The 11,841-nt window shown below is 35.5% G+C and overlaps 1 protein-coding gene across 2 annotated transcripts in view; it reads left to right on the plus strand.

Annotated features, from left to right (window-relative positions):
• ATG4C (autophagy related 4C cysteine peptidase) overlaps nt 1-11,470 on the plus strand; it is a 33,573-nt gene extending 22,103 nt beyond the window's left edge. For both annotated transcript variants that reach the window (XM_019531563.1, XM_019531562.1), the window contains 4 exons: nt 206-284; nt 947-1,023; nt 5,634-5,753; nt 9,972-11,470. In XM_019531563.1, coding sequence (XP_019387108.1) covers nt 206-284; nt 947-1,023; nt 5,634-5,753; nt 9,972-10,142 — 447 coding nt within the window. In that variant the 3' untranslated portion in view covers nt 10,143-11,470. The remainder of the gene's footprint in view (nt 1-205; nt 285-946; nt 1,024-5,633; nt 5,754-9,971) is intronic.
• The last annotated feature ends 371 nt before the right edge of the window (nt 11,471-11,841 follow it).

Genomic DNA, 11,841 nt, shown 5'->3' on the forward strand with positions numbered 1-11,841 from the left:
CTGGAGTGAGCTCTTTCAAAAAAAACACCGACTCAATAAAATTGCTAAAGTTGGTAACAAAGTGGTGCTGCCATAAGTAGTAATTCTCACTTTTACAGGTGATGGTCAGAAAAAATGAGATGAGTAAAGCCTCACCAAGTTACTTTAATTACTTACCTTTTTCTCTTAAACTTTAAATCTGAATTATTTAATGTTCTATTGGCAGGGAATTTTAAGCCTTGAATACTGTGTTGGTATTATTGGTGGCAAGCCTAAGCAGTCATATTACTTTGCTGGATTTCAAGGTTAGTGTTTTAATAAGATATGTCTTTCTAGTGTTTTTCTTTTAAGAGTTAGAAAGTTAATATTGGACCAGGGGGAAGGAGAGTGATTAAAATAGCAAAATGAGTACCCTATTAATTCATCATATCCACCAAAGTTCAGTCATTTGTCATTTGCCTCATATAGTAATTGGATTCTGTAAAATGTACATTTAATTCCCTTTGTTGCATAAACAAGGCATAATTTATCTGTTTCACCAAACTTGAGAAACCTTTGCTGTTACTGTCTGGCAGTTCTTATTTACATATTTACTTTTTACCAGTTTAAGTGGTGCTAGTTGATGCTCAAATGACAAGCAATATGTTCTTCCTGTCAGGATGAAGTAGCATGATACATTTTTCATATGCAAACTCCAGAATATAATTGTGTGTTTGTAAAAGTAATTTTATCACCAAAAATTAAATGACAGTCTCATCACTTTATAAAAATTCTGCTTATACAAGCATATTTGATTATGCAAAAGTTAATCTGTCCTGCAAAAACCTATGCTTCAGTCAATGAATATCAGTCTGGCAAGCAGTTACTCGCTGGGTTTTTTTCAGCTGTTCTGCATAGAAATTGGATTGTAAGCAGTGTAATAATAAGGTGTTTTTTGAATTACTTGTCTTCTGTTTTGTCCTTGTAGATGACAGTTTGATTTACATGGATCCTCATTACTGCCAATCTTTTGTAGATGTCAGCATAAAGGATTTCCCTCTTGAGGTAGTATGGATAAAGAGCTGGCACTGTTTTCTTCCCATATGAATCAAACACTAATTATTTAGAGGTGTTCTAGCTAGCTGCATCTTTATGGTTTTACAGTTGCATATTATTTATCAAACAAAAGTGACCAAAGGTTAAATACTTGATGTGTAATTTTAATTTATTATATAATTATTACTTCATTTATCTTGTCTGTAACTTGTTATATACCAGAAAACCTCCACAAATATATGATGACCCCACTAAGTAATTTTGCATTAAAGAAAGCAGGCAGTAAAAAGAAAAAAGATATATTTGAATTTATTTTTACTTTTTTAAATTTGTGGCTGCAATGAAGATGGTTCACATAGTAGTTTAACTAGGGTGAGATGACTGGGGCAGCTGTTCTGAGGGGCGGGAAGCAGCTGCCATTGCAGCCTCACAATTGTGCCAGTGGCATGGCAGCAAGGAGAAGTCACTGCTGCCCCAACATGTCATAGCTGTCGTACGTACCCAGCTGCCTTGTTACCCCTCTGGGCTCACAGAGAGAGAGCGAGCAAGCGTGTGTGTGTGCACGCGTGCATGTGTGTGTTTGAATACACCCCTAGTGTTCAGGTGATGTAGCCTTGCTTGGATACAAATGTACCCCTTTGACAAGGATTCTTCAGTGCTTTGCCTAGACAGATGAGGAGCTTCCATTTCTTTTTAAGTGTAATTGTTCTTAACTACTTATGGGTCATTCCATTTTGCATCTTACCTTTCGAATTTCTAAAGCTATAATAATGAGGTTTTTTATTCTAATGACTTTTACTAATGCTGTCCACACTGTTCCTTTTAATAGGTTGTTAAATTATTATTTTAAATCAAATTACCTCTGTGGATCAGTAGCTTTCAAGGCCTGAACACACCTTGAAACCAACCTGTAGTTGCTGCTTTGTTTGTTTTTTTTTTAGCTGTGGGTGGCATGCTTGGCCCTTCTGGATATAGTTAATGCACCTTGTCAGGCTCTGTCTAGGTCTTGAAAAATCAGACTTGTTTTTATAGTACTGTTTCTCCCTTATTTCCCCCCCCCCCCTTCCCAAACAACATACATTGAAAAGAAATGTAAAAACAAAGATAAATGTTGAAGAACTGTATTTACAATCAGACTGAAAAATTATAACAGCTTCAGCAGGATGTACTGAATATTCCCAATTCTCTTATTAAGAGGTATTCAGGAAATAGCTTTAGCTGTTCCTTTTATGCCCAACCCTTACATAACCATTTCGCTTTCTTTAACTAATACTTCATTGGCCATGAAACCTAGCAGGTGCATGATCCTCTTGACTTATACGAGTCAACTATGAAGGGATCAGGCCTGTGGATCAGAGGGACTCTATAGAGTGCAATTCTGAACACTACAGCAATTTGCCAAGTTAAACACACCAAACCTAAAGCAGGACTTCACCAAACCGTGGCATATTTGCAAAGGGATGGGCATTTCCCTTCCTTCATAATAGCTGGCTCCAGGTTGTGGTATCACCAGCATAGTACATGCTGTGATTAAAAGTTTGTAGCAGAGCCTTGAATCAGAGTCTAGGAGGGAAATATTAAGATCACATGTTGTGAATAGAACTCTTCATCTTGCAACTGGAGAATTCAGCACCTGTGCTGGAGGAGTTTGGTTGAATTGATGGAGTTTGGTTAAATTAAAAACATGAATCAAATGGTTTGTAACAAAGTCTGCAGCTTAATTGTAGCTCTAAAGCTACCACTGCTATATAATAGATTATATGTGGCTTAAATTGAGAGAGTAAAGCAGGAGTTTGTTCAGTTTTCTTGTCTCTCTATTGTGAATAAAGTTCAGGTAACATACCAATCTCAAAGTAGGAATTTGTTAAAGTCATTCATAATTTCTTAATCAAAATACCGTTGGAGAGTGTTTAGCAAAACAGTTTAGATACTTCCAAGTGCTTATTAACATGAATAAATCAAATTGTAAAACTTGGGACTGGTTTGAAGCAATAACAAACTGATTTTTAATGTTTACCTTAATGAGTACAGCATAGTGCCTGAGTCTCAATTTCATGCTAGAAAATGAGATGTTCTGGATTGAAAAATAAATGTGTCTTTTTTTTTTTAATCAAAAGGGGAAAATGTTCTATACTTAAATATTCCCTATTTTATAAGTACCCTTTTGAGATCTTTCAGATGGAAGTTGGTATAAGTGTCAGGTTCATTATTTATGTTATGATATAATATAAATAATGAATTTGGACACTCTAGCTAAGATCCTGACCCCATCATGCTAATCATTAGATAAGTGCATAGTAGAATACAGGTGCCTTCTCTGAAGGTCTTACAATTTAATTACACGACATAGGCAGACATGAGGTATGTAGGGAAACGGAGGCGTAGAGACTAAGTGACTTCTTTAAGGCCAAATAGTAGCTCAGTGGCTGAACTAGGGGAAGAATCCACATCTGCTAGTCCCTGCTCATGCCACTGGTACACCAGAACATTGTATGGTGGTATTAATAAGAATTTTCAAGTAATTATCATAGTAAGCTTTAAATATATTTGATTACACCCAAGCTGCTGGCTGGGCTTGATCACATCATAATGCTTTTCTGTAGACAGGAAAATGTATTGGAACTTAATGCTTAGTGCATTAAATAGTATTACATCTTTGTCCAGAAATGTCAAAAGTAAACAGAAATTGCTTTCTTAGTGTGGAGAGTAGCTTGTTAGATTTCTCTGTAGGGAGTATTTTCAAAATTGACAAATTGTCCAGAATAAGTTGGAAATCAATCCACTCTGTATTGGCTTCCAAAATCCATTTGTTTGGAGCAGTGAAAAAATAAGCCTACCCACTTCTCTTTGTTGTAGAATGACTCACCGCATTAAGAATGCTCTTGGGAATGGCCTGCAAAACTGCTATTAGGATGTTCCAGTACCTACCACTTTTAACATTACTTTGACTCAGGCTTCCAGTTGTGATTAATCAGGAATGAATATGAAGAATTTATTTATATAAAATGTGGGCAGGATTAATGACTATACAGCAAGTAGGAATTGCAGTCTACTAGAGAGAGAAAATTGGCTGGACTTTGCATAAAATGTGAGACATACATACCACTGTTTTATTTGTAAATGCACCAATCAGGACTACAGAACATTCCATTTCAGTAGTGTAAAATTACTGTAAGGACAAATACCTTAAAAATAATATTATGTAGCATTATATTTGGGAAATTGTGTTCCGTGGACTCTTAATGGTCCTGGCTGCCTGGCCTTGTTTTTCAGACAGGTTAGATCTTATACAGGTGTGAGTTATCCATTGTACAGAAAGCACATAGATGTCTTTAATAGAACCTCTTGCATTTGTCTCTTCTTTTTTACTACTCCATTAGTGAGTTTTACTGCATTGCATTATAGGTTCCTAAGTGATTGTTCTTGTGTCAAAATAACTTCGTGTATGTATACATATAGTCCAACCCCAATTATCAGTAGGATTGTAGAGTAGTAACATATGCTAAGAGGCAAATACTGAGCTGTTTTAACAGGATTATAATGATTATATGGAGATTCAGGGCACAGGATATTAGTAATAGGAGTTAGGGGGTGCAGCTACATGAGATGCTACATTGCTTGTAGCAACCTGCTACGGAGATGTAGCATCGGCAGGCAAAAACTGTGATGCTGCAGCTATGTCACCGTAGTGACTCTATCCCTCACTATAGCGTGTTACTACAGGGATATACTGGCCAAAAATAACTGTGCACAACTGGCATGGCACAGTAAGAGGTACTGTGTTGTCATGTAATACTTCAGATGACTTGTAAAATGTATTGGGATTTTTGTCCCATTCCACATAAACACAAAACCACAATGATTACCCGTATTTGAGTTCTATAATGAATGAAGGGGCACAGAGAACCAGATCGGATTACCTTTTCAGTATCCTTTCTAGACTGGGGAGGATGGGGAGGAGAGGAAGGATATGGAAGTTTGCACTCCTACTAGTCATAGCATCAGTTTCCAGGGCTGCCAATGCAACATTTATCATGAAAACAATTTTCACATTTTAAAAAGTCCTGCGTGTAAAATATAGAGTGGGTTTTTATACTTGAAGTATATTGAAATACTCAGGGTTTTTTTATCCATTTCATTTACTAAATGAAAATACATTAGGTTGGTTCATTCCATTATTTCTCTTTTATGGAGGTTGGGGGGGGTAGGGGACAATGGGCGGTAGTAGTAAAGCAGTAATTGTAAGATAGTGCAAAAGCTGTTACAAATTCAATTTGCAAAGGAGCATTCACCTCCTCTACCATGGGAATATTCATAAAATGCTGTTTGGAGCGGCAAACCCTCGACAGATTTCACATCCTCTTTTTGGGCTGGAATAACGTGATGTAATGTGCAAGTTTGGTTAAATGGGACATAAACAGCACTAGGTTATGTGTTTTTTATAAATATGGGAAGGGGTGAAATAACTTAAACGTTTGGGGCAGAAATAAGTTTGAAAGCTTGTGTTGGTTTTGGAGCGTAAGTGGCATAGTGAATTATGCATTTAATTTATTAGGAGAAAGGCAAATGCACTAAATCTTAAAATGATCTTGTAATTATTTTTATTTTAACAATTGCAGTCATTCCACTGTCCTTCCCCCAAAAAGATGTCATACAAAAAAATGGATCCTAGCTGTACAATAGGATTTTATTGTAGAAATGTGCAAGACTTTGAAAGGGTTTCTGAAGAAATAACTAAGGTAAGTGTTGAAGTAATGAAATTGATTCTTCAGTTGAAAACTGTGCATATGTTTGTGTGTGTTACGGAGGGAGAAAATACCGTCTGAGCTATGCTACAGCGGAACCCATTGTTTTTTATGGTTATAGATGAAGCAAAAGGATTCAGCAAATCTGTGATTTTTAAATCCAGAAATATGAACATGTCAAATTTGCAGAAAATAAGATTAACTACCTGAATTGTATGTTAAAAGATGACTGTTTCTTCTGTGGCAGATTGTAACTGATACAAAGCAATGTATTAGCTGTTATGTGGATATGATGTCTGATTATTCCACTAGGTGGCACTGTTGAAATGAAAATATTTTTGCAGACAACACCTTTTCAAATCTTTAGACTATCTTCAACCTGAAGAGAATTTTTAAAAAAGCAATCAGTCCCTGAGGGAGGGCATTTTTTAAAAGTGGAAATATTTGAGCAAAGCAAAATTATGTATTTATTTTTAAGTGTTTATTTCTGATAACATTTAAAGAAGAAAACAGTATTTTATGCTTTTGTAGGCAGTTTTAAATGAGAGCAGGTGTTACCCAGTAAACCAGCCTAATAATGTCTGTGATACTTGAAGTGCGTAGGTATAGGTTTAATTAGGTAGGTTTGTTTTTGGTAGGCATTTTGTTCTAGACCATTACCGTATATAAATGCCAGTAACAGAATGCAGTGGTAATATATGCTGTGTAAACTATAATACACAACAACCAAATGGCATATGACCTAAAAGTGACTATAAAAAGATAGAGCAGTAGCAAAGAATAGATTACAGTAATAATGCTCTAGTACTAGAGTAGTTATCGCATTAGTACAAGGAATTAAAGTTTGTATAACACTTTGAGAATATAACCTGTTGTGTACGAGGTATTAGTATATTAAGTAGGCAACAAGCAATATCAGATTCTAAAGGTAATGCCACGTACGTTGAGTATTTTGGTTAATGCCGAAGGTTTTTTCCTTCGATTTATGGAGGAATGCAGAAATCCTCCAGTCTTGGAGGAATGAAAAGTACCTTTTAAAGATGAGTTCCAAAGCAAAAGAGAGCTGGAAATTTTATATACCTGTATTTTTAATTAGCCATCCCATTTAAGCAGAAATTATAGACCATGATAGAAAAATGAAGGAAAAAAGTGATATTAGAAATTTTTCTTGCTAATTTTTTTTCAGGTGTTTTCTTTGTTAAATCTTGGGTTAGGTGAATATCTCTCCCCACCCATTTTTTGCTTGTTGCATTAAATTTAATGTCAGACTGACATTAAGTCTTAATACAATTCTACTAGCATTTTGGATTGATGTTCTTTCATATAAGGCGGGTGACTCTAACATAAGCGCATCCCAAATACAGTGTATGAATTTCAGAAATTAAAAAAGGAAAAGTTTACATATGAATATTCTTTGAAGAGAACACTGACTGCCCTGACTTTTCAGTCTGCCTTCTATACACTCTTCATTGCTTCTGAGCTCTCTCTCTAACTACTTTTTCTATTTTTTCCCATCTGTTTAAGGGTAATGTAATGCCTTCCTTATTAGCACCATATACTTCAAAGTAGGGTTAAACTAATAAATTAATTCAGATTCTTGCTACTTTGATATGTAAAATAATGGGAGAGGCAGGAAGGAAAGTTTAGGTTGTAGCACTTGCAGCATCCTCTCTAAGAGGGATGTTGTGGCATTCAAACTAAGAGCCTCAAAAGAAGTGGCAAGTAAAACATCTTACCAATGCTACATTCAGATTGGCTTGTGTTTCTGTAACTGTTATCCCAGGTAGCCGCATTCCTACTTTTAAGCCACTTTGGTTGCTCAAAAGTAGGGAACTGCAGGCAAGTCCATTCTTTGATGCTGGAATTTGGCCTGGAAGCAACTAAAAATTAGGTTGCTAGAATAATTAGTATTTTAGTGGAAGTTCAGTGAGATTCAACACAAACAGCTAAGTTGTACTGGGCTCACAATTGCGCCATGGCTTCTGAGCATTTCACAGATAAAAAGGGATTTATCAGCTGATTGCTGCTGTTGAGTAGGGGAACATTATCTCCATGTTATAATAGGGAACCTGATGCTCTCTCAAGGTTACACAGAAAACAGGCTTTCTGAATCCCAGTCAGTCTGTTGGCTTACCACAGGACCACTTGCCCTGTATTTTAAATGTAGCTGCTATGTTTTACTTATAACTTCTCCTGGATGTTATAAAGCCAGTGTCACAAACAAGTGTTGCACTGGGATTTGAGCCCTTCTGAAAATCTGGCCACTTTATTTAGAGATGTATATGGTATGCAGACTCTGGTTCTTGATCTTATCCCATTTGAAGTCACTTGTAACTTTGTCATGGTCTTAAATGGATGCAGAATTTTACTACTTTATACGTTAATTGTTGGAATACTGAAATTTGTATTATTTCAGTTTCCAGTGTGTCACTTTCACATCAGTGTTTACAAGCTTTAGGTTAAATTTTCAGAAGCAAAACACTGAAGATATTTTATATTTCTTGAATTCTGCAGAATGGATCCAGACCCATTTTGGGAAAGCCCTGGTCGTTCATCTTTGCAAATTAGTTATTATGTAGTTGAAATTGTTACAAAAATATCTGGAAATTAGCCAGATTCCTTTTTCTGGTGAAAGAAAACAGTAGTTCTTATACTGCTGACTCTGCACTCTTGAAATACTTCTGATGCAGGATAAAGTTTCTAGAAAATTGGGTAACTTCTAACAATCCAAGAACACTAGGGAAAAACCATCTTATTGGTACCCTCTAAGTTGTCTTGTATCTGTGTCATCATGAATTTTTATGGTACAAATTATGATCCGATCTGGCCCAGTGATTTCAGAGCCTCCATACCTCATTGGCTTCCCTGACAGGGTGGTGGTGATTTTTTTTTTTTTTTTTTTCCAGACACCTGTCAATTAGGAACTGGCCTAAGTCCACCAAACCATTTGACAGGCTACCAAACAGCCATTGTATGGCTGTGAATTTCTGTTGCTACTGACCCAGTCTGGATTCAACCAGTGACCTACTGATGAAAGGCTTTGTATCCAATTATCCAGTTCTATGAAATCTACAATCCCATTGTTTCTCATCCTACATTTTTTTTTCTCCCCACATATTTTCCTTTTTCTCTCCCTTCTGCTCATCAGAGCTTGCATGTCTCTCACTTTCTCTTTGTCCTTTTCCCCAGGTTTCACAGTGCAGTAGGAGAAAGCAATTAAAATAGAGCAGAATAAAGTGGAAAATTGCAGAGCACAGTAAAAATCGTGGATTCTGATTTTACTGCAAGCATGATTTTCCAGCACCTGATTGTTTTTTAAATAGGTCATACGGCTTAAATATCTATTTAGGCTTTTTATTGTGTCAATTAATTGTTTCTCATTAAAACTATTTTTGGAGTTCATAGTCTGATCACTCCCATGCAGATTATATCTATAGGCTAAATGTAGCTTTGCAGGTACTATAGTTGTGTATTGAGATTTACTTTTGAGAAATGATCAGTAAAATATAAAAATAAACTTAACTTCAGTGGTGTTTAAATGGCTTATAGAAACAAGCCTAAAAAGCTGAAATGTCCTTTACCCTCTGGGCCAAGAGCACTCATAATTAAAAGTATTTTTATTTAGGTATGTTGTTGATTGCTGTTAGTATCAATTGCTCCCTTGGTAAATAAACTCAGCTTTGTCTTCTCCTTGGGGCAGGGAGATTTCTGTTACATAATTAAAGCAGCCTGTTAGCATGTCCCTAATTTTAATTCATCTGCTCTTGAGATGGCTTCTCTTTGACATGTATGTTTGAGCTGCCAAAATTATTCATGCTTATATAAGCTGTCTCGATCACAAAAATACTTTCAAGGGATGCTAACCTGCTTCTCAGTTCAACAAATAAAGATTATCTTCTTCCATGCAAGGGAAGCCCTTGCTCTGTCGGAGCTATGGGAATTAATTTTGCAAGTGTGGCTAGTCTTTATGGAACAATTTGCAGATGCAAAACTTCAAAATGTGGCTATTTTTTCCATGAAGAGGGTGAGACAGAAATACGTATTTAACAGAAGGAGCCACATAGAGTCTTTGCAACGCTTTTGTCTCTGTGTGACAAAACAGGGGCAAATGAATTTTTGATTTTTGCAGTTGTAATTAAATTGATATCACTCGCTGCTGTGCTCCTTCACTCTCAACTAACATTTTGTCTGGTGTGTTGTTTTGCATTATAGATGCTGCAGTCTTCATCCAAGGAGAAGTATCCCTTATTTACTTTTGTAAAGGGTCATTCTAGAGACTGTGACTTTGCTTCCAGTCCACTCCATGAAGAAAATGACCTTTTCTTTGCGGATGAAAAGAAAAGATTAAAAAGATTTAGTACAGAGGAGTTTGTCTTGCTTTAAGGACACTTTATACTAGTGTACTGGCAGCTGTCCAGGGGAACACTTGCCCATTTAAAAAAAGAAAAACACCAAACAGAGAGCAGGCAACACTAAAACTGGTCTGTTTCATAGACAATAATGTTTTATATGTTAATGATCTTTAAAATGTCATTTATAAATATGTACCAGCTAATTATTTTTATTCATTGCTATTTGAGTGAATATAAGGATACTTTATGCTACGGATGACAGCATTGTTTAGAGTTGGGTCCAATGTAATGTGGAGTGGCGATGGACAAAGCTGTGTTGTGTGCTCAGTCCTCGCTTATCACTTCCACCATATATTTATCCAGTCTTAGGTCAATTGTGAAAAGATGCTGCAATTAATGCGGTGGTTTTGTGATGGAGATGCATGAAACTACCAGATCACTTTCTCTTTCAAGCAAAATTTTAATCTAGTGCTTTTGAAGTGAGATTAGTGCACTAACCTATTGTATGACCTCTAAGCCCCACTAATGGTTAATAATGTAATCCTGAGATAACTCTTTTGCACTACCCTGTTTGAGATGTAACTTTGATATATCAATAGTAATTGTTATCTGCAATAGTGATGCAATTATATAAGCAGAATTGTGAGTTAAGGTACTACTTAGCAGCCTGATTTTATAATGACTACTCATTAAGCTTGCTGTTGAACCTTAATTCGAGGAGTGAAGAATAAAGTATTAGCTTTCCCTTCAATACTTAAAGGTTATGTTGTTAATATTAACTGCAACCAATCAAAGTAGATAAAGACAATTATTAGATGAGAACACGTTTGTTTCCTGTCGCGACCAATATCATTTTCAGACCTCCATTCCTACCAGTGCAGCTTCTAAATTAAACCACTAAGCAGTAAATTGGGGTTAGATGGTAAATATTTTAGGATGTGATCTTCCTGGATGTGATGTATGGAAACTTATTGTTTCCATACATCAGTTATTAGGTGTTCTGAACTTTAAAAAAAGAATCACAAATAAATGTATGTAAATAGTTTCATGCTTAAAACAAATTTAGAGTTTAACATGCACATTAACACTGCCTGGAAAATAGAAGAAAATATTTTAATAAAGGTGTGAGAATACCAAATGTATTTGCTTTTTAATTTTATGATAAATTCCTCATGTTAGAATGATTTTAATCCTGCATCTAAAACAATATTCTGAGGTGTGAATGCTTTGTTTATTTGTAATAAAGACAAATTTTATTGTTGTGTTGTAAACCAAATGTTAACTTATTCTAAAGTGCCATTCAGACACAGAAGGCACAAATGTTATCTATCCAAATAATAAACTTCCTATGTATTCACTGAAATAATTTTTTGCTCTTCATGAGAAAGTAAATTAGAGTTACTGCTATGTAGGTTTTAGATCTAGAAGATCTGCCAAAGTTGTCATGCATTTTCACATTTGTTCATATCACCTTAAAAATTGGCAATATTTTTCAGTTTCATTTGCTCTCATAAAAAAAAATTACTAGTTGACTCAGTTAAAACTGTTGACTATTACAGTTTTAATCGGTGTAGTATTACTTTTATTTTTGCATGTGCATAAGGATTATGGCTGGTTGTATTTGATATTTTTATTAATAATCTAGAAGAGAGAGTAAACATGTTAATGAAATTCAGATGTCAAAATGATAACAGTTGTGAATACCAGTTGAGGACTAGAAAATAATAGAA

Source organism: Crocodylus porosus, unplaced genomic scaffold (genome assembly GCF_001723895.1).
Source record: "Crocodylus porosus isolate Cpor-Errol unplaced genomic scaffold, CroPor_comp1, whole genome shotgun sequence".
Taxonomy (NCBI): Eukaryota; Metazoa; Chordata; order Crocodylia; family Crocodylidae; genus Crocodylus; species Crocodylus porosus.